The 23,659-nt window shown below is 45.6% G+C and overlaps 1 protein-coding gene and 1 pseudogene across 2 annotated transcripts in view; both read right to left on the bottom strand.

Annotated features, from left to right (window-relative positions):
- The window catches only part of ARHGAP44 (Rho GTPase activating protein 44), a 165,978-nt gene extending 142,541 nt beyond the window's left edge, over positions 1 to 23,437 (bottom strand). Inside the window, exon 1 of one of the 2 annotated variants that reach the window (XM_032839813.1) lies at positions 23,035 to 23,437. In XM_032839813.1, the coding sequence (XP_032695704.1) occupies positions 23,035 to 23,087 (53 nt within the window). In that variant the 5' untranslated portion in view covers positions 23,088 to 23,437. The remainder of the gene's footprint in view (positions 1 to 23,034) is intronic. The other variant, XM_032839815.1, reaches the window with a different exon arrangement.
- LOC116856609 lies at positions 1,290 to 1,964 on the bottom strand (annotated as a pseudogene).
- Positions 23,438 to 23,659: the final 222 nt, after the last annotated feature.

Raw genomic sequence — 23,659 nt, 5'->3', positions numbered from 1 at the left:
GACCTGACATCACAACTAAATCAAGTCTTGCAATCCTGAATATAATCTGTCTCCCCATTTGTTTAGGTCTTTAATTTTTCTCATCACTGTTTTGTAGTTTTCCATATACGGGCCCTGCATATGTTTTAATAGATTTATCTAAGATTTTCTAAATCTCATTTCCGATTGTTCACTCTAAGTATATAAAAATACAGCTGACTTTTGTACGTTCATTTTGCAACTTGAAACTTTGATAAGTTTACTTACGAATTCTAGGAGCTTTTTCATAGATGCCCCCGTATTTTATTCTATATAAAATTCAAGTTCCTAATATTTCTAGTTTGAGAAGAATAGAATAGATTTTAATTTTGTCATATGCTTTTTTTGTGGTCATATGTTTTTGCTGTACCAGTTGATATGAGTATTTGTTTTTTCTTCTGTCATTTAATGTGGGAGGTTACACTAACTTATGAATGTTTGACCAACTATATATTCCTGAGATAAACCTCACTTAGTCATAGTGTATTATTTTTCTTATATATTGCCGCATTTGATTTGCTGGTATTTGGGGAATTTTTGCATCTACATTCATGAGGGCTGTGGTCTGTGTTTTTCTTGTAATGTCTATGTCTGGTTTTGTTATCAGGGTAATGCTGAATCCTTCACAAACTAGGTAGGAAGTGTTCTCTTCTATTTTCTGAACAAAGTTGTGTAGAACTGATGTTATTTCTTTAAATGTTTTGTAGAATTCACCAGTGAAACCATCTGGACCTGCAGGGTTGTTTGTTTGTGTGTTTGTTTGTTTGTTTGTTTTGGAAAGAATTCACTTTCTTTATAGATGTAAGACTATTCCAGTTATCTCTTTGGTGAATTTTTGTAATCTGTGGCTTTCAAAGAATAAGTACAGTTTAAGTTTTGCAAGTTACCTGCAGAGTTGTCTGTAGTATTTTTTAATCCTTTTAAGAACTTGTCGAATCTGTAGTGATATCCTCTCTTTTATTCCTGGTAGTGGTCATCTGTGTCTTATTTTTTTTCCCCCTAGTCAGTTTTGTTAGATCAACTGTACTGATCTTTTCAGAACATCATCTTTTGGTTTTACTTATCTTCTCTACTACTTTGCTATTTCATTGATTACCAGTCATCTCTTTATTCTTTATTACTTCTGTTTAATTTGGTTTTATTTTGTATTTTTTTCTATTTTCTTGAGGTAAAAGCTTAGATTATTAGAGACTGTTCTTTTTTTTTCTTTTTTTTTAATCCAAAATCTGTTTATTGGGATAGTTTACCACTCATGTTGATTCTTTGTGCTTTTAGAGTTGCTGTCATCTGAAGGAGCATCCTTCTGTAAGCCTTGCTTTTCCTCCTGTGGGGTGGCAGAGGACAGTGGAACAGCCAACACAAAACTACCATTTGTGTGTCGCTAAAGAGAGAGTTGACTTTGTAGCATTCCTGGCACTTCAGGAAGTTGGGGTTCTACACCAGGCACTTCTTGTGCTTCCTCTTCTCTTCCAGGGATGGGTGCAGGAGGTCCTTCATGAGGGGCATGTTCTTGTCGGAGATGTGGTCACTGCTGCAAAGTGACTTTTCTTCTTTTCTAATGTAAACATTTAAGGCTATTAATGTCCCTCTAAGTTTAGGGGCATCCCACAAATTTTGATGTGTTGTATTTTCATATTCATTCGAAATATTTTTAAATTTCCCATGAGATCTCCTCTTTGCCTTATGGATTGTTTTGAAATGTACTGTTGGACATCAGGATTTTTTAATTATCTTTCTGTAACTGAATTCTAGTTGAATTCAATTATGAAAAGAGAACATAGTTTGCATGATTTCAAATTTTTTAAGATTTATTTTATGATCCAGGTATGGTCAACCTTGGTGAGTGTCTCAGAGGCACTTGAATATGCATTCTTGGAGCACTTGGGTGGCTCAGTTAGTTGAGTGTCTGACTCTTGATCTCAGCTCAGGTCTTGATCTCAGGGTCATGAGTTTAAGACCCACATTGGGCTCCATTACCACTCATGTTGATTCTTTGTGCTTTTAGAGTTGCTGTCATTGAAGCTTCTTACACCTTCTTCGATGAACTGAACTTTTTCATCATTATGCACTATCTTTTTGTATCCCTAAAATTTTCCTTGATCTGAAGTCTACTGTATCTATATAGATATAATATTTTTACTCCTTTCTTCTGAGTGGGACAACCTTGATCTACTCTTATTATTATTTATGTTCAGGGTTTTGGGGTTTTCCACATAGTAATATTATTATTAATATTAACACATTAATATTAATATATTCACTCCTGATCTGAAGTCTATTGTAAATACAATACATTGTATTGTACATCCAAATACAAGTCTATTGTATCTATCTATATATAATATTAATATATTCGCTCCTTTCTTCTGAGTGGGGCAACCTTGATCTACTCTTATTATTATTTATTTTCAGGGTTTTGGGGTTTTCCACATAGATAATCATACCTGAAAATAATCTTACTTTGGAGCATCTTTCCAATTTTCCTTGCTTTTTATTACATTTTGTAACTTTTTATGATGTATTCATTCTTAGAATGGCAAGGATAGATAAGTACCACTGCTACCCTAACAGAATCCCTCATCACATTCTACTCAAGTTACAACTTCCTCCTCTTTGAGCCTAAATGCCTACACAGAAGTTTTAGTGAAGGGCTATATGGTTACTTTTACACCTTTTCTGCTGGAGAAGGTTGTATTCCTTGCTCAAACACACAGCTTTGGGATGAATCAAAGAGGTACAGTGACAAAGAAAACCATTACCCAGCTGCCCAAATCTGCCTAAAAATCCAGAGGCTCAACCAGATTTGCCTTCTACCCTCTTTTTTGGCCTCCTTCATTCTAGGCTGACCCTTTTCAATTTACCCATATGCAGCAGCTAATGTGCTGTTCCAAAAACAACTGTACCTAGTAACCCCACTCCTCCTCTGTGAAGGCCTGCAGGAACTCCTCACTGCCTAACAGACCACTTTCTCAACGCCTGGGCTTCACTTCCATGGCTCCGTAACGCCAGCCTCGCCCAGCACTTGACTTTCCACCAAGCTCCACAACACACACTCCCTCTACAAAGCGCCCCCATTCCCACTCACTGTACCAATAACATCTACTCCCACCTGCACATGCTTGGTCCCCTTCCTACGGACTGTCTGCTCTTCCTCCTATTTAACTTTGAGCTACTCTCAAAGGCTCCCTTTCAAGTTACACCTCCACGATGCTTCTCAAGCAACAAAAGGAAAGGGAAGAGAATCTCAGCGCATTTGTGGCATTCTCTGTGATCTGACGGTGGCCAGTTGGGGACTGGGCAGTGCCTGGATTCAATTAGGTTCTACCATGCCAAACCTGGGCAAATCTCTTCCCTTCTCTTGACCACTCCATGCTCCTACAAAATGAAACAAAGTGGGAGTGGAGGGGGCTCCCACTGCACAGAGTTTACACACTTACCACTGTCCTTGTGATCATACCACTCTCCCACACTAAGTCTTTCCGACCTTTGACACTGCACCTCTTGGTTGTATGCTGCATTCTCTTGCTCACCCTTCTAGCTGAATCTACCCCACCAGGACTATTTCTGTATTTTTTTTTTTCAATACTGAATGCCATAAACATTTACTGAATAGGAGGGGAAACTGCTTATTTCTCTCACAGAATAGTTATAAGGGGGGGTGTGTTTGCAAGGAAATACAACAGGCACGTTCTAAATGCCTGGATGATAACCGCTAAGGGAGCACAGCTTCTCCCTCCTCTATTATATTCCACAGAACCCAAGGAGACGGGGAACAATCAAGACAGGCAGGCCAACAATCTTAAAAATCAAAGAACAACCGGCAGCAGAGTCCTTTATCCTGACTTTCCTGTAAAACCACGAGATGCTGTGTAAGGGCAGGTGGAGGGGTTTCACTGGAAATACAACCAGAGTTTCCAATGCAGTGGGGGTGGGATGGGATGGGGAGGGAGACTGAATGGCTTTCTCACAACAGTCTGACCCTAATGGTTAACTGTGATTCAGAATCCCTACCACTTTAAGATTTGTGGAAAGCAAAGAGGTCTTTAAAAAAAAAAAAGAAAGAAAAGGTAAAGAGAAAGAAGAAAGCAAAAGTAAAAATCACGAAAGAGTGAAACATAATGAAAGAATACAGAAAACAGGAAGGGTATCGAGATGGAGCTGGGGAAGCATACCAGATGAAAATAATTAATTAATTAATATGCATAAGTACGTGTACACATTCATATTTATACATAAGCTCCCTTGTCTTTCACTCCAGCCTCTGTATCTACTCAAGGTACAAAAAAGTTATAAAACAATCTTGGTAGGTTTATGGACAATGAAAGGATTGGGTGTGTGACTTGGCATGCCCCCCCACCACCCGAGAGAGGGTGTATCAGAATCTGAAAGACCCCGGTTCACTGTACAAATATTAGACTTCTTTAAAAGAGCACTAAAAGCCTAGCAATCACTGCCTAGATAATTAAAACTTTCAGCCAGCAATAAAAAATATAAAATAAAAATAAAAAATGAACTTTTAGCCAAGCACGGTGGTATGAAGGTCATGAGGCCAACAGAGATAAGTCAGTCAGATAGTCTTGCCCCCAAGGGGCTTATACTCCAGTGGGGAAAATAAAACAGGAACATACTGTGAATATTTGAGGCTGGTTTTTACGAATTCCCTAAGATGGTATGAAATGTTGGGAAGATTGGGACGATGCGACAGTCACTCACGGCTTTAGTCATAAATCAGGATTCAAGAAGCAAAAGATGATGTTGTGGGTTGAAATGTGTGCTTCGTGGATGTTGTAGGTTGACATACTCAGAGAAAGACAGGTGACAGAGGCAGAGACTGGAAGGATGGGTCTATAAGCCCAGGAACACCAAGGACTGTTGGCAACACCAGAAGCTAAGAGAAAGTCCAGACACTATTCCCCAATACCGACCAGATGTCCTACAATTTGATTCCATTTTGACACTACCCAGGGTTAGCACAGACCCCACGAGTTAAGGACAAAGTACTTCCCAAGACTGCCCCTACCTCGGAGGCCAGCCACAAGTTTTGGGTGTCCTCAAACCATCCATAATCCTGCCCAGCTGGCTACAAACTGAGGGCTTCCTACAACCCTGTCAGGTCCCATAACCCACTAGAACGACTCAAAGAACTCACCAAAAGCACTATACTTGGGAATATAATTCTGTGTGCATGGAAAAAGGTTACAGCTCAGGAACAACCCAACGAAAGACATGCACAGGGCAAGATCTGGGGTGGGCTGGGGAGCCAGGTCAAGCTTCCATTACCTCTCCTCATGGGATTCAGGTGCCTTTCCAGCACATGGGTGTGCTCCCCAACTAGGAAGCTCTACCAAGCTTCAATGCCCAGAACTTTTCTATAGGGTTTCATTATGTGGACACGATGGAGGAAGTCATGGGCCTCAGCACTGAACTCTGGCTCCCCTCGCCTCCCCGGAGGCTGGGCTGGCCCAAAGTTCCAACCCTTTAATTATGTGGTTGGTCTTTCTGGTGACTAGTGCCCATCCCAAAGCTATGTAGGGGCCCTGCCACGGAGTCACCTCATTAGCATAAGAAAGCATGACTATCACTCCAGAAATCCCAAGGATTTTTTTCAATCTTTGTGTTAGGAGCTAAGGACAAAGAGGAGATCATCTTTATTATACCACAGCAAGGGATAGATTCTCCAGAAGAGCCTTCAGAGAGAGTCTGGCCCTGTCCATACCTTGACTTTGGCCTTCTGGCCTCTAGAACAGTAACCAAATCCTTTTGGGTTGTTTCAAACCACTCAGTGTGGGCTAATCTGTTACAGAAGCTGTAGGAAACTAATACAGGAGGTGAAGCAAGGCTTTCCCTTCAGGGTAACATTCTACCTTAAATTCGGAGCTACCAATGTATGCTCCTTGCTTCCAGCCCATCTAGTATTTCCGGCCACGCACCCCCCTCCCCACGCCACTTTTCAGTCCTGGACTCTTCTCAGCTCCCTCCGATCCCAAGCTTCTGTTCTACCCACCTGCTGACCATTCCCCAGCTCCATCACCTCCCAGACCTCTCTCCCAAGATCCAGCCCCTCATCCCAGCTGCCCACCGACTTCCTCATGCCCTTCTCCTGGGCTTCTTCTCAGTGACTGGGATCCATATCCACTTGGCCCAAACCCAAGATAAGCAGCAGCTTATCTCCTGCTGCTCTCCCCAAGTCCTACCAAGGTCCCCTGACTCAACGTCTTCGATATCTCTGAACCTCTGCAGATCCCACCTCTTCACGGCCCCAGACCTGCTCCATCATCTCACTGGGATGACCAGCTAGTCTCCCAACCAACAGCATCATCTCCTAACTAGCGTCTCTGCACCAGGCTTGCTCCCCTCCTTTTGGTTCTCCGCTCTGCATCCAGACTCATCATTCCAAACCCAAACCTGACCTTGCTGCTCCTCTGTTTAAAGTAACAGCAGCAGGGTCTGCTCCATTCCAGAAACTATTTTAAGTACTCTGTTGTATTAATTCATTCAAACAGTATCATAATCCAGGAATTATTAATATCCCACTTTGCTTATAAAACCTCAGTGACTGGTCTATAGTTTTGCAACCCGTACGTGATGGAGACATGATATAAACCTCAGGACCCAGGCTCATAACCCCCAAAGACAAGGTCAACGATCACTCAGTAATTTACCACTGGTCCTTGGATAAAATCCCTACCGAATCATGTCTTAGAAGTAGGGTAACTACAAACTTTGCTCAGGTGTTTACCTGCTGCCCTACCCCTATCAATTCTGTAGGCACTCTAAGAGGTGTCTTGTCTGGGCAAGACAGTCACCTGATTTATAAGCCTCATCCCTACTCCCAGTGACATTCCCAAAATAGAGAGCTTACTTGACTTCCTTGAAGGAGCCACCCCCTACATCCCTGGGCAGTCATACACATCAATTCCACTTGCCTTTTCCTAACAGGGCCTCTCCCTTCAGGTATCAGCTTGCAGGACTTCCTTCCAAACCCCACTCCAGCCAAACCCAGTGATGTTCTCCTGGTACCATGAACAACTCCCCTCTCTTCCAACACACCACTCCTGGTCCTGGCTTGTTTACTTCTTCTTCCACTCTCATGCTTCTAGCATAAGATATGGCACAAGGTATGTATAGCAGATAACAGACTCCCCTTCAGGAATGAAAACCTCATTCCCCAGCTGCTAGGAATGCAGCCAGATGACCAGCCTTGGGTGGCTGTCTACCCCTTGACGTTGCTTTCCAGGGAAAGCCCAACTCCAGTGACCGTTTGATGCAGGGATGTAAGAGCTCAGTGTCTTCTCCCTAACTCAAGACAACGTTGAGGAGACACCCAAGCTCCAGTACCCCCTGTGGGACCAGTGGAGACCTTTGCTGGGTCCACCGCACAGCCTAAAACTTCTCCCTCTCCCTAGTCCCACTTCCGTCTCTTCCACAGGTGCTGATGCTAACAGTGCTTCCTAACAAACATCATACTTGTTCTTTTCAGCATCTGCTCCCAAGGATCCAACTGGTGACATAGGTGGTCAACAGATACCTGTTTGATGAATGCCACTTTTTAAAAAAGATTTTATTTATTTATTTATTTATTTATTTAAGAGAGCGAGCGAGCGAGAGAGAGAGAGAGAGAGAGAGATTGCCTAAGAGTGAGAGTGAGAGAGAAGAAGCAGGGGCAGAGGGAGAGAGAGTGGGTAAAGCAGACTCCCCGCTAAGCAGGGAGCTCAACATGGGACTTGATCCTGGGACTCAGTGATCACGACCTGAGCTGAGGGCAGTTGCTTAGTCGACTGAGTCACCCAGGTGCCCTGACGAATGGCTCCTTTACTCGCTACGTTGTCACACCTTACACATTCCTCCCAGCGTATGTGACTATGCAATGGCATATGGATAAGGGGAAGTATAGGTCCATTGGTCTTCGCTACTCATATGTATGATTAGAGAATCACACTCCTGAATTGAAGGCAACACAATAAAGACTAAGCCTTAAGACATGTCCTGTATTTGCTAATAGAATCCAATCTTGGGACAACATCAAGGCACAATAAGCTCATAGCTAAATATTTAGCATCGGAAACGCCAATTTTGTGGTGATTTAAAAAAAAAAAAAAAAGAATTCCATTCTGGCGCACCTGGACGGCTCAGTCGGTTAAGCATCTGCCTTTGGCTCACATCATGATCTCGGGGTCCTAGAATCAAACCCCACATCAGACTCTCTGCTCAGCAGGGAGCCTGCTACTCCTCTCTCTGCCACTCCACCCCCACTTGTGCTCCTTCTCTTTTCTGCCCTGCTCTCTCTCAAATAAATGAAATCTTATTTAAAAAATCCACTCTGACAACTGTTTGAACCTCACTTCCAGCACCCTGATAGGCACCTTGGACCCCACGGACAGGACACAGAAGAGTAAGCCCCAGCCCCCGTCAATACAGCTACCAGTCCAGAGAGAACACAGGACCATCAGCGACTAGAAATCAAAGCAGGGCAAAAAAGGGATAAAAGAGGACAACCACAGCACCATGGGTGCACAAAGGAAGGAGCAACAGTGGGAAGAGGCGGGACGGGGGGACATCTCCCCCGAGCTATGAGCATGAAGTTGACAGAGTTCTTCAGACCTTCCACATTCCAGACACTGGGCTGGGCATCTGCAGGCTCCCCCACTACAAGATTACACCAGAGAGACGTATGCAACACTGTAACTATACTATAATAATAACCAAGTTTGATACAACACTATGAACCAGTGCTCTAAACAGTTCTGATTAACATGAAGGGGAGGCAAGGCTTGATCAGTGGTGAAGGAAGATACTGGCAAAGTAAGATTCGAACTTTATTGACTAATAATCCCCCTGATTAAGCGCTACAATGTCTGGTTGCAGGAATGCATGTACCATTGAGAATGCTCTTCTTACTCAAGAGGCTGGGTCGAACAAGCGACCATGGACACTGCTGACAGTCTGCCCAGAATGCTTCACTCCTTCTCCCTCCCAAACAGAAATCTGATCTTTGTCCAGGTGTCAGTCTCCCCACCTCTCCCGTGAAGGTCGCCCGACTCAGAAGATGGATCCCCCCCACCCCAACTCCAGAAAGGTTCATAAATGGCTCTAAGCCAGTCCTCAGAATCCTACCTCCCCGGCCACTGACTAATTCGAAGACCCAGGCTGGTAGCCCATCAGCCTCCCCTCCCTCCGACCTGTGGTAAGGTCAACGGCACACATGGAATGATCTGGCTCAGACTGGAGGAAAGGACCCTTATCTTCTCCCATGACCGGAACCCTATGGGTTGTTCCTCTCATCTTGGTCCGTTCAAGCTGCACTAACAGAACCCAGAAGACCAGGGTGGCTTAGAAACAATAGGAATTGATTTTTCACAGTTCTGGAGGCTGGAGGTCTGAGATCCAGATGCCAGCTGATCTGGTGGGCGGGGGGCTGTTTTCTGGATCACCACGGTGCCTTGGTGTTCTCATGGTAGAAGGGATGAAGGAGCTTTGTAGAGCCACTTAAGGCAGCACGAATCCCATTCATGAAGGCCACCTTCACCACAAAGATTTGGACCACAGCACCTCTCTTGCCCCCTACGTAGTTTATGAGCATGGAAGCAAATTACTTCAGCTGCTGCTAATGGCTATATTCTGAGCAGGAAAGAAAGCCAACCTGAGGAAAAGACCAATGTGAAGATGAAGGCAAAGCCAAGGCAAAAGGAACGGAAGACAGCAGGGGCCCTGATCACAAGGCCCCTGGACTCTCCCCACCTTTGGACGCCCTGTCATCTGAAATAAAGTTATCTTGTACTTTAAGCTTCTCTGAACTCACATCTGCTACTATAATTCAAGGCATTCTAAGTGAGACAAATGAACAGCCATCTTCTTCACTGCGGAACTTCTTAGAGCCTTAAGTACAAATGCAGCCGGTACCTTTCTAAGATGAACCGACAGTGTGTCATATTTCCCACAGTCCTAGTGGTCACACCCCACCCCCACAGAACAAAACCTGATAAAAAAGGAAAAGGACATTCTTCTATCTGTGGATTCAAAAATACAGTCTGGCCAGTTTCACAGGAAGTCAGAGAGAGAGATTCAAGGCAAGAGTACAAATAAAGGCCACGGCAATAGCCAAGGGTAGAGACATGGACTATAATTAAGATTCAGACATGAAAAAGAAGACATGGGTAAATTTAATCTGGAGACAGCTTCACAGTAACCCACTGGATATGCAGGGGCAGAAAATGACGTCTCTGAACACCAGGAACCACATTCTCTAGATCATGGCTGTTTGGAGATCTCTGGCAAGCTGATGAAGATATGGTCTTTGAGTCATTGACTAGAGGATGGTCAATGTCTTGGTGCACTATACGGCCATCGCCTTTTCCCGGTCCTTTGAGAATAAACCTTTGATTTTCCTTTTGGGAACAGCCTCAGCGCCCACTGCTGTCTTTGGGCACATGAAATTCAGAGAGCTCTCTACCCTCCCATTGCCTGGAAGGGAAGGTCAGGTCACATGCTCCGAACTAAAACCAAGGGAATGCTGGTCCGTGACAGATTCACCCAAGTGATCCAATGACAAATAACAGTTGGGAAGCAACTTTTTTTTTTTTAAATGATGTTATTTATTTATTTGACAGAGAGAGAGAGATCACAAGGAGACAGAGAGGCAGGCGGGGCAGGGCGGGGGGTGGGGGGAGATGCAGGCTCCCTGCTGAGCAGAGAGCCCAGTGCGGGGCTCGATCCCAGGACCCTGAGACCATGATCTGAGCCGAAGGCAGAGGCTTAACCCACTGAGCCACCCAGGCACCTGGAAGCAAAGTTTTTGAAGGCGTCCTCTGCTCCAGAAATACTTCCCGGTCATTCCAATTGTGTGAACCACCCTCATCCTTCCCAATCTCCTCTTCTGTTTGGATGAGCCCAAGTCCATTCCTGGGGCTGCAACCAGAGAACCCTAACCTGTCATGGGGAAGTCCTCAGCCTCAAGTGGTACAAAGTTTCAAAATGTTCTATGTCTTTAGAATTAGCAACCCGAAAAGGCTATTAGCATATCACTCCTAATGACAGACTGTTTTATTCTATAAAATGAGATCTGACATCATGTCCTTTCCAGAGCATAAAGATAAGAAGTTTCCCATGTTTGAAACCAAGGCTCAAGAGAACTTCAAGCATATTTATCTAGACCTTTCAGGGCCCCGAACTTAAAACATCATTATGAGAAATTCCAGCTACATTTTACCTTTGCCCCCTTTTGAATCCTGGGAGGATATATATATATATAAACATATAAAATACATGTTTAAAGAATTTGGAATTTTTAAAAAAAAATACAGGCAGCAAGAAATCAAACCACTCATAAGCCTGCCCAGAGATAAATACCGCATGCTAAACCCTCCAGTTTCCCTGATTTTCTTCCAGTCTTTTCTATGCATTTTTTTTTAAACACTGTGCAATCTCAACTCTGTATGCACTTCTGTATCCTGTGTTCTTATCACAAACATTTCTATCCAGCCCTTAAGTTTCTGGAGTGTTATGAAAAGACTGAGATTGTTACAACTGTGTAGATGTGCTACAATTAATCATTCTACTGATATTCGACATTTAACTTTTTCTGCTTTCTCCCCTGCTGTAGTCAGTAGAGAAGGGTGCTAAGTAAGATCCACCTGGGAGCAAATCTGAACTCGCAACAGTGTAGCCAGCAGCAGCAATGTACCTGCTCTGCAGCTCCCACAGAAAGTTGTGGAACTTCACAACCTGCTCCGGGAGTGTGTGAGCAGGACTGTCTGGAAAGCACCACTCCGAGTGTCGGTCACGGGGCACGTTCAGTAAAGAGCAGTTATGACCATGAGTGAGAATACACGTACTTCTGCACTCACAGCAATGTGCACCAGGAGCTAAAAGCTCTGTCTGCTTCGTATATTCCTTATTTTTTAAGGTCTCCTGGCTTACCGCATTATGCAGGAGTCTGTAAGGGCTTTGGCGGGTACCCACAATGCTTGCTTTCCAGAGCGAGCACAGAGATTAAAAAAAAAAAAAAAACCTACTTTCAAAGGGCATTTCTCTTACCCTTTCTCTGAAACTGCAGTGAGGAAACAAAGTGAAGAATTTTCTACCGGCAGAAATTTCACTGTATGCTCTTTGTGGTTTAGGGGACAGGCAAGACACCCATTACCTTAAAGGAATGTGACATTTTTATTTTTATTCAAGTCAAGAGCAGTTGATTAGCATTTGCAAAATCACCTGAACTGAAGTAAATGGAAGGACCCCGAGGCCACAGAGGTCCCTGAGGCCACAAAGATCCACTGTGAGGGAGAGCAAGACCAGAGGAAGCCTTTGCCTCCACCTGACCTACTTAGGACCCAGACTGAATCTGGCTCTGCCCCTTTCGTGGACACCACCTCGAGCCTCCATTCCCCACCTGTTGAATAAGGCTATAAATAGCATCCCATTCACCCAGATGCTGCAATGAGTCCATAAAACCCATGCCTATGAAGCACACAGCCCAGCTCTCAGTGACAGGTGACATCACTGTAGCTTTTGTGGTTCTGCTTTTTCCGGGTCCATGAAGGACTGTCTTTACCTGCCCCACGTCAAGGGAGGTGTGGCCAGGTGATTTAGTTTGGCCAATGAAATGTGAGTAGAAGAGACCCCTCACTTCCAGAAGAAAACACCAGGAGCCAGGGTGTGATGGACCACACCCTCATTAACTGCCTCTGCCATCAGACAGGCAGGTATGGAACAGAGCTATATGGTAGCCTGGGTGTTTGAGGGACTACTGTCAGCGCCCACCAGGCAGGGCTGTAAGGTGTGGTGATCTCGATCGTTTCTGTCATGGAGATATAACCTAGACCACCCCAAGTAATACAGTAACTATTCGTGGATATTAAATGAAGGAGGCCATGAGCATTACTGATACCTCCAGATTATTTCACGTTTATGACTTTGGGAAAATAAGACAAATAGGTATGAATTTCAAGCTGTAATTCCCAGGTGCTCAGGTCTATAAATAAAATCAAAAGGAATGTCTCTTGTCAAAGAGACTTGCTGCACAGCAAGGGAGAGTGGTAATACCCACGATTTATTGAGTGCTTAGGATTTCTCAGGGGTTATGCTAAGAATATTATATTTATTATCTTATTTAACCCTGGCAATAATCTCATAAAGTAGGTGACATTCCAGTGTGTCAAGATGAGAGAGAATTTCTGTTCTCTTTATTCTTCTCCCCCACTGTAAGAAAGGCTTTAAAAAAAAAATCAAAAATTAATCTTGACATGAGAAATAGTGGACATCAATAAGTTTGTTATCCTAAAGATGCTCTCCTGAAGGATCTCACAGTTTCCTACAAAGGACAATGAAAATCAACAACTCCAGTCATTCATGGTTGACAAAGAATGACCTTCTCCTAGGCACAGCTGGGGAGGATGCAGAGCAGAGGGCACTATGGGGAACCGGAGAACAAGAAGGATTTCAAAGATGGGCAGTGGGAGAGGAGAGAGACTATATTCCTGGTTATAGAGCCATGGTAGAGGGCCCCATCTCCTGTAATAACCCAAGGGGGCTTTGTGACTAGTTCTAGCCAATGAAACGTGAGCACAGGTGACATTTGTAAATATCAGGCCCAGGCATTTAAGAGCCAGTAGCAGTGACTGGAGGCCACATATTGAGATGAGGGAGGTATGGACATGGTAGAGGGATGGATGTAGACTGGATCCCTAAATCACACATGGAGGAAGGCGGTCCTTGGAAGTCCCCACACTCATATTACGTGTGAACTTAAAATAAACTTCTGCAATGCTTAGCCACTAAGGTTCCAGAGCTCACACGTTACCAGAGCAGGGCCTAAACTACCCAAATACAACACAGAAGACTAAAAACTAGTTCAAAAACACAATCAGCCCAAGGAAATCAAGAGGAAAAAATATTTTAAAAGGTAAAATTTATGACAAACATAAGAAGAAAACATTGATCAGGAGCTAATGAGAAGGAAATTAAAAAAAAAAAAAGAAGAACGAAAAGATTAAACCTAAGAGCTGATTCTATGGGATGTGGAGAAGAGTAAAGCCCCTGGCAAAGCTGGTTAGCATGAAGAAAGAGAAAGAAGGACAGATTAGGAGCCACAACTCTATACTTGGAGAAGATTCCATTAAATTTTAAAAGCAAAATGAAATGAATGCCTTCCTATAAACTATGTTACTAAAAATGACTCAGGAAAAGACAGAAAACATAAGTAGTCTGATGAAGAAATTGGGAAAACTGTCAAAGATCTACCTCCAAAAAATGTCCTGGAAAAGTTGTTTCCAACCTTCAATGAACATGTTAATTCCTAAACTCACTGCACAGAAACAGAAAGAAGTGGGCAATTCATTTCACAAGGTTATCAAAATGTGGCAGGTTTAGCAAAACAAAAAAATTCAGATGTTCTCATTTATGAATACAGAATGCCAAAATCCTCAATAAAACAACAACAAATTAAATCTAGCAGTATTTTTAAAAATTAACAAACCCTAGTCAAATAAGAATGACTGCAGGAAGACCAGGAGAGCTCAATATTAGAAAATCTGCAGAGGGGTCAAACTCAGAAAACACAAGTTCCTCATGGGGAGGAACTCTATCACTGGTGTATCCCTAGTGAAAGCAATGAAAACAATGTCTGGAGCATAGTCAGTGCTCAATAAATATTTATAGCATAAATTACCAAGTGACTATATTAACTGAAGGGAAAAGATATGATGATCTTTAAGAACATGAGAATACATTTAATCAAGTTTAACTTTGGCACCAAAGAAAAACCCAAAGTAAAATAATAAAATTATTATTATAATAGGTAATGTGATTAAAAAACAAAATCTCTTGAGCCAATTATCATGCATTTCTATGAAGGAGAATAAAGACATGGAAGCCTACTTATTGCCCCAATATCTTAACACTGTTCTCTAAGTCCTAGACAATGCAATTAGACAAGAAAATAAAATAAGTATATACACTGGCAAGGAAGAAGCAAAAAGATTATTTGCAGAAAATATGAATGTCTACCTGGAAAAGTTGATAGCCTCAATTTCTGTAAAAAAGTATTTAAAAGTAATGAGTCCTTCCGTATATAGCTGTCCTATTTTCCCAGCACCATTTATTGAAGGAACTGTCTTTTTTCCACTGGATATTTTTTCCTGCTTTGTTGAAGATTATTTAACCATAGAATTGAAGGCTCATATCTGGGCTCTCTATTCTGTTCCATTGGTCTATGTGTCTGTTTTTGTGCCAGAACCATGCTGTCTTGGTGATCACAGCTTTGTAATAGAGCTTGAAATCAGGCAACGTGATGCTCCCACCTTTTTCTTTTTCAATATTTCCTTGGCAATTCTGGTTCCATACAAATTTTAGGATTGTTTGTTCCAGCGCTTTAGGGTTTTAGATGGGAATGTGGGGTGGGGGGCTGGGTTAGCCTGGTGATGGGTATTAAGGAGAGCACATATTGCATGGAGCACTGGGTGTTAAGCGGAAACAACGAATCTTGAAACACTACATCAAAAACTAATGACATACCATATGGTGACTAACATAACATAATTAAATAATTAGCTAAAGTAATGAGATTGTTTAAGACAGTGGTTGTTAAAACAATTACACAAACATCAATAACTTTCTTATATTCCACCAATAAAGAGTTAAAAAAAATAACTTTCTTACATTCCACCAATAAAGAGTAAAAAATAAAGAGTAAAAAAAAAAAAGTTTCCAATCATTAAGGCAAGAGTAGTGACAATGACAAATTACCTAAAAACAAAAGCAAAACTGTGCAAGACTTAAACAAACACTATTTTATCGGCTCACAAACAGACTTGCATAAGCATACCCTAGTCCCACATGGGAAGAAGTCTCAGCATACTCGCTAGTGTAAACTTGTCAATCTCCTCCATCTTAATATATTCACTTATAAAAATGCTGAGGAAAAAAATAAACAGAGAAGCAAAGCCAAGGAAACCTTAGCAATTCTAATTTATAAGGGAATGATGTGTAGATTGGCTGTGGTGAAGGCACAGCAAGATACACAGGCAAAGCCGTTGAGTTCTGATGGCCAAGCCAAGGAGTTGCTCCGGATGCAGCTGAGATGTGGAACCAGACCAACCTCACTGCTCCACCCACCCAAGGCAAGGGACACCAACCCACAGCAGCTCACCTGGGCAGGTGGGCTAATCTCAGTCCTGCTAACCGACAAGTCAAGAGAACAAATCAGAAATCCTAGAAACAGATCCAAGTAGGTGAAATCTTTTAGTACATGATGACCTCTCAATACGGTGGGATTGAAGTACATTATTCAATTCGATAGTAGGGTAACGACCTGGGTTTTAAGATTTTATTTATTCGAGAGACTGCGTGCATGAACAGGAGGGAGGGGCAGAGAGAGAATCCCAAGCAGACTCCCCGCTGAGCATGGAACCTTACATGGGGCTCGATCCCATGACCCTGAGATCCTGACCCGAGCCTGAATCAAGAGTCGCACGCTCAACCGACTGAGCCACCCAGGTGCACCTACTACTTTTTTTTTCCTTAAAGAAAAACTACATGTGAGATACCCTAGTCATGTCATTCACCAAAATTAATAATGGATGAATTTAAAGTCTGATGGTAAATTAAATTATATAAATGGTACTGAAAATGTATTAATATTCATGTAATCTCAGGCTGGGGAAAACATTCCTAAGCATAAACCATAAATTGATAGGCTTCAGATCATAAAATATTTTAAGAGACAAAATATAGAAGGCAAAAAGAAACTACAGGGAGATGGGTGGGCATGAGACAAAGCACATATATGCTGAATATATCAAAAATTACCTAGGGGCACCTGGGTGGCTCAGTCAGTTAATCATCTGCCTTCGGCTCGGGTCATGATCTCAGGGTCCTGGGATCAAGCCCCACGTTGGGCTCTCTGCTCAGCAGGGAGCCTGCTTCCTCCTCTCTCTCTGCCTGCCTCTCTGCCTACTTATGATTTCTCTATCAAATAAATAAATGAAATCTTTTTTTAAAAATTACCTAAAAATCAATAGGAAAGCTGTTATGACAGGACTTTTGAAAAATGGGCAAGACATATGCAGGCAATTCAGAAAAGGGAAGAAATGCCCAGCCAATTCAAAAAATGCTCTACGTCACTGGAAACTGAAAGAGAAGCAAAGAGAGGTTTTTCATTTGTGCATTAACAAAGTTGTGATATTACTTCCTAAGAGGGTTAAGGGGAAGAAATTGGCAATTCTGCTGAGGAGGTAAATATAAAACGTGTGTGTGTGTGTGTGTGTATAAAATATACATTCACGTGGTCTTAAAAACTCATAGGCTCTTTGACCCAGAAATTCTACTTCTAAGACTTCATGCTAAGAAAGCAAACCAATGAAAAGTATTTGCTACATGATTAACAAAAGGAAATTGATCAACTATACTGGAATATTACATACCCTTGAAAAAGAATACTATAGATACAGAGTTGCTGATACATAGTTTTTGACACGAGGTAACATTCAAGATGTAACTCACAAGGGGATGAAGCCTATTGCAAAAGAATATACAGGGTATGGTCTCTATTTAAGAATACATGCCTATTAAAAACTCAGAAAATGATATCCAAAATAGTAAATGTGGCCTCCAGGTAGTGAGATTACTGGTCATGTTTTTCCTCCTTGCCCATCTATAAGTTTATAACTTTCCTACCATAAACAAGTATCATTTATGTAACCAGAAAGAAAGTTAAAAAAAGTAAATTGAATTCTGTGGGAAAATAAACATTTACTCTAAAAATAAACTCTGAAGTTGGAAAATGAAAGCAAAAACATCTGCTTCCCGGACAGAAAGGATAGTTTTAAATTGCTAGATGGCCACACGCTTCCCAGGGCCGGTGGGGTCCCCGTTGCCAGCCAACTGAGATGCCCAGCTCCTGGCAGGAGAGCCCCTTGCTCTCCTCCCTCTCCCCACAACCTTCTCTCTGAACTATACCTGACTCCACACAGAGCTGAAGCACAATTTTATTATTTGCTGTCGTTATCAATATAGCATTTGAAACCAACTGTTCATTATTAATAAGAGGGATGCCTACTAATCTCCTCGAAAAGGAACAACCCCAAATTACTGTTTTACTCACATGGCTGCTGACTCACTTTCTCTAGAGGCAAAAGGAAAAAAAAAAAGTGGTCCTTATCACCCATTATTGAAAATACTAATGAAGATTGATACATTTCCTTGGTGAGGGTGAAGCGGGAGGGAAGTCATTAACTGCTGGTGAAGAGAACGGCTCTGTGGCAATGACTTGCAGGTCTGGGATAACAGCATTCTGCAGGAATGCCCAGGCAGCCTCACACGGATTGCTGAGAGCCGCCCAGATCCGCACAGTAAGGAGCTCAGAAGATGCAGGCAAAAAAAATATTCTCTCCAGATTTGCTAGCCTGTTCATCAATTGGTGAGTACATTCTGTTATCTCACATCTATACACCAGAGCAGGTGGCAAGACATGAGCTTCCATAAAACTCAAATGGAAAAACTTTGCTCGGAGATGTAATAAATGTGCACAGAGCTCCTTGGGGGACCAGTGTGGGTCTGTCCAGCCCTGCAGGGCCAAAAGGAAGACGTGACCAGGCCTGCATTGGTCTGACAGGTCTGACTCCCAGGACACACAGAATAGGGGGAAAGAAGTGGTCTGATGACTCATTTAGAATTGGTTCTGACTCTGCCCCCGATGTCCTACTGATTGGGTCATGGCTCTTAGGAGGCGTGCTGATGGGCAAGGCCGTGTGTCTCAGAGAAGCCTTCAGGGAACGGATGCTCCCTGGCTTGGCTGTTTTGACCTGCAGGCTCTGTCTCTGAGCTTCCAGCTCGGCACGCCTGGCTGCTGCAGCTCTGTCCCAGAAGCTGCACGGCGGCAAAGACGCTCGGCCAGGCTGTGCACCAGAAACCAAGCCCACTCGGGGCTGCCGGCTGAGCAGTCTAGGAATGAGAAGTGGGGCTCGAGACAGAGGCTCCCAGCTCGGAGCCTTCAACACCAAATAATTCAACCTGCCCTACTGCCTGCTCTTGAACATCCATACCCGCACCCCCGGCCCCCCCCGCCCCGTTTAACTTCTCTTGTCTCTTGCAGTGAGGGGGGGGTCTCTAAATTTCTGCTCAGGGCTTTTATCCACCCAACACAAACCCCTGCAACTTCCAAGAAAAACACTATGCCTTTCAGGGTGCTTCTCACCCCACCAACCGACAGATGCCCCTGAAGGTACAAAATGGCATATAAATCAGGCACGAACTGATCCCTGCCCAACTCTTAAAACCTGTCCCGTCTTTCCAAAGCCCACAGTGCAGCTGCTGTCCACTCCTCTGGGCATCCACTCCATCACAACGTGACAGGAATTTCTCCCGCCTCTGAACCGCTTTGCACAATTTCCCGATCCACAACACCTGGACCTTTGGCTCCCTTATTCATTCGGTTGTCAAAGAATTTCAGAGAAACTACTCTATGCCAGGCATTAGAGCAGTGAGCTGTCCCTGCCCACAACAAACTTGAAGTCTAGAGGGAAATATAAACAAGATAAAAACTGTGGTACAACTTAAAAACAGCATGCCTTTAGAAAACAGATTCCAAGAGAAAGGGGATTTTGTGTCCTCTGCATTGTAATGTTTCTTGAACTCCAACAGTGCCTGGCACATAGCAGACATTCAATATTTACTGAATGAATAAAGAAATGGATGAACGTATGAGTGTCTGCATATCATAGTGCATGTCACCCAGTAGGGAGGGGAGCATTTGTCCAAAGATGCTTACAGTTACTCTTGATTCAGCATTTCCTAGTGCAAAACGCGGTACAAGGCACATGGGGGCCCAGGCTTGCAGGACCAGGAAATGCTTCCTGAAGGACGGAGTGAAGTGAAAACACTGCAAGTGGGAAACTGAAAGCAGAAGGAACTTGTGCAGAGACTGGAGAAGCACACCCAGGAGGAGCAGAAGCATTGCCAATTAAAGGCAATGCATTTTATAACCTCCCTACACAGCCACTGATGTCCTCTCTACTCAGATGTGAGCACTTCGGGGGGAAAATACTAGTAACTCCACAGAGGACGTTGAAGCACGGATACTCCTACTTGGTTCAAGTGACCGGAGCCAGTCACAAGCAGTTCCAGATTCAGAACTCCAGAACCCACAACTTTCGAAAGGCGAGTGGATAAAGAGCCATGGGGAGAAGCAACCCTCAGGCCTATTGCTTGTTTTCCCTCAAAGACAGGAAAGTCATCACTTCCCAGACACCCAACGACAAGAATCCAGTGGCTTGCCAAAGCAACTCCATAAAGCAATTACCACTTCCAAACATTCAATCTGACGGCTTCTACTGATTCAAGAAATTAAGAAACCATGACGAACTCCTGCCTCATGTAGTCCCAGGAAGTCAAAGTGAATGCTGCCCCCTTTCATTTACTGGTGTGGACTCTACAGGGAGCAGTTTTAATCTTGTCAATAAGCATGGATTGAGCATCAACTGTATACAAGGCATTGGGTTATAGGTGCCATACACTGGTGATCCATACATCCTATTGGAAAGAGACAAAAAAACAAAAGATGAAAGCTATGAGCATTTCAGAGCGAGAGGCACGGTGACAAACTTGAACAGGATGAGGGGCCAGACAGGGAATGGGGAAGGGCTGCTTCTTGAAGGCCTCTGAGCTAAGAGTTGAACGATGAGGAAGAGGTGTAGGGGCAGCCCAAGGGGAGAAAAGGGCAAGAACAAAGTCCCCAGATGGAAATGAACTTGGGGTGTTTGGAGCAAGGAAGGTCACTGTGGTTGGACCACATTGAATGAAAACCAGGAAGAACAAATTGTGAGTGGAAAGACAAGGAGGAGTCAAGTCGGTAAGGTCTGACAGGTCCCTGGAAAGATCTGGGACACTAAGTGCAAGGAGATGCCACTGGAAAGTCTTAAGCAGCAAAGAAACATGGACTGATTTTGCTTTAAGACGTCTACTCTAAAGGTCATCAAAATGAACTTATTAGTGAGACACAGTGGTGAACCGGCCCTCACTTTGCTGTCTGATAAAGACAGCATTCATCCACCAGCCAGCATCCACCAGCATCCTGACCAACAAGCGGAAAGTACCTCTTGGTGACCAGCTGCTCGGACTTCCAAGAAGGGACTTTCAAATAAGCTCACTTATTCTGAAACCCAGTTTCCCCTCTTCCTGTGTCCTTCCCTCCGTGGATGGGGGGGAAAAAAAAAAAAAAAAAAAAAAAGGTTCTAAGCCTAAAGCTTGTAAATCTCACCACTTTGAAAAAGACCTGGAAAGAGGACGTCAGAAAGCCTGCACACCTAGCTCATATTTCCATTCGAGCACTGACCTGAAACCACAAGACCAAGCTGGACCAGCAACCCCAGTTTATGGTTTGGGGGGGGCGGAGGGGGGCAGTCCTCCTGATCGCTTAGTTGCCCTGATGTGATGCCTGCTCCCAGCCCCCACCGTGATGCAGAAATCAAGATATTCAAGACAGGTCAGCTCCACGGTCACCTGCTAAACGACCAAAATGGGAAAACACTATTTCAGTGTCCGAAACATCAAAAAGCAGCCCATGTGAGGCTCTATCTGTGGCGATACCATGCCAGAAATCTGGGCTAATCTGACTCTGCTATTCATAAATTCTCCCTCATGTGAAAGCCCATGTGTTTGGGAAAGGGAAATGAATCCAAGTCAATTTTAGACATTGTTACTTGGAAACCATCTGGAGTCCCTGGAAGCAGAAGAAGCCAGCGCATCCCCTGCCCTCGGATGCCCACCGGAATTAGGGCAGTATGCTTACCTGGGAGTTTCTGGTGCCCTGTTCCCCAGGGATGTCCCCACCCCCACCCTACCAGATGCCAGCTCAGGCTCCACTTCCCACCCAAGAAAGGTATTTGGTTTCCGCGAAAACTAGTGGAGAGCCCTCCATGAGTGAAGCCTGCACTTGAACTGAACCCAAGGCTGGGTTCTCGGCTTTCCACTTCGCTCTACAGCTGCACACCTCAATTCCTCGGCCACACAGCAGCACGGGAAATCCCTCCCCAGGAGCAGAAGTTCCATGAAAAATCCCCTCTGCCTAACCCCCTTGTGTTCACAGCATGTCTGGCTTCGGAGGAGACCCACCAGAATCCTTATGTAACGTTAATAGATGTTGGCACCCTGCGGAGAGGCTCCTGGAGACACTAGCCCAGATGTAGCCCATTTTCGCGGCGGAGACAGCAGGCTGGGTCCTGCAGCTTCCGAGGGCCCGGCTCTGCCAGACCGAACATAGGGCCTCTCTGTTGCCCTCCCCTACCTGGCTGTGGTCCTCTGCTTATCTCATCTTCCAGAGGAGCTGGACCTCCCTTCCTGCAGCCTCCCTCCCTCTCCTGAAATCAGTCTTAGGACCGAGCCGAGCGCAGCGCCATTCCACCGGCACCTTCCCTTACCCCGTCCCCCCTCCCCGCCCTCCCGATCCCCTCCCCAACACCTATCGCCTTAAGAAACCCGGCCAAGATCCAGAATCTCGTACAGTCCTAGTCCCAGGACACAAACACGGCAGGAAGGGCAGGCTCGGCGCTGCCAAGCCGACCAGGCCCAACACTTCGCCCCGGACCCCCGGGGAAGCCTGAACTCGGCGCAGGGGAGGGGATCTGCGAGAGCGACTGCGGGTCGGCAGCCTTCGGCACCGTCAGAGAGCAAACACCTGTTTCCAGGACGCCCGGCGGCCGGGTGGGGGAAGAGGGGAGTCCCGGGCGAAGGCAGGGAGGACGGGGTGAAGGGGCAGCTGGGGACGCAGGTAAAGGATGCGTCACACTCTGCGCTTGGCAACCGGAGCCCGGGCGCAGCGGGCAGAGCCAGGGAAGGGCTCGCGGGGCTGGGAAGTTCCGAGAGGAGGGGTCGCGCCTGCGAGCCGTCCGGGGGAGGCCGCCGCAGGGGCCGGCGGGCAGCGGAGGGAGGGAGGCGGACGGCAGGGAGGCCGGGCGGCCGGCCGGGCGGGCTCCATCACCTGCGCGCCCCAGCGGCCGCAGGCTCGCGGGCGCGCACCGGGGGACCTACCTGCCCACCGTCTGGTTGGCCAGCTGGCGCATGCGATTGAACTGCTTCTTCATCGTGGCCCCGCTGCCGCGCTGGCCCGGGAGCTGGGCGAGGACGGAGCAGCCCGGAGCCCGCCGCGGGTTACATGGCTCCCGCGCGGAGCCTCCGGGGCGACGGCGGCGGCACTGCGGAGCCTCCGGGAGCCGTCTGGCCCGCGCGCGGCTCCCTCCCCAGGGCACCGCCGCCTACTCCTCCGCCCGCCGCGGCGCCCGCTGCCGCATCCTCCTCACGCGCGCCGCCGCGCCTGCATGGGGACGCCCGCGGCCGCCCTCGGCGCCGGCCAGGTCCGCCCGGCCGCCTGCCCCCAGCCCCTCTCCGGCGCGGGGACCCGGGAGTCTCCGCAGGCTCCTGGCCGGCTGGCCGGGTGGTCCCCGCTGCGCCTGTGCGGCGGGCGCCGTGCATTCTGGGACTTGTAGTCCTGCGCCGCTGCCCACCTTTCCGCGCGTGAAGTTTGCCAGGACCGAGGCGCGCGGAGGTGGGGGCCGGCGGGAGGCGAGGGCCTGCGGGGGGCGGAGGCCCGCGGGGGGCGGAGGCCGGCGGCGGGGGGGCGAAGGCCGGCGTGGGGCGGAGGCCCGCGCGCGGGGGG

This window comes from Lontra canadensis, unplaced genomic scaffold (genome assembly GCF_010015895.1).
Source record: "Lontra canadensis isolate GAN:19392208 unplaced genomic scaffold, GSC_riverotter_1.0 scaffold110, whole genome shotgun sequence".
Lineage (NCBI taxonomy): Eukaryota > Metazoa > Chordata > Mammalia > Carnivora > Mustelidae > Lontra > Lontra canadensis.
The sequence above is the reverse complement of the archived record's forward strand: the minus strand, read 5'-3'. Positions and strand labels throughout refer to the sequence as shown.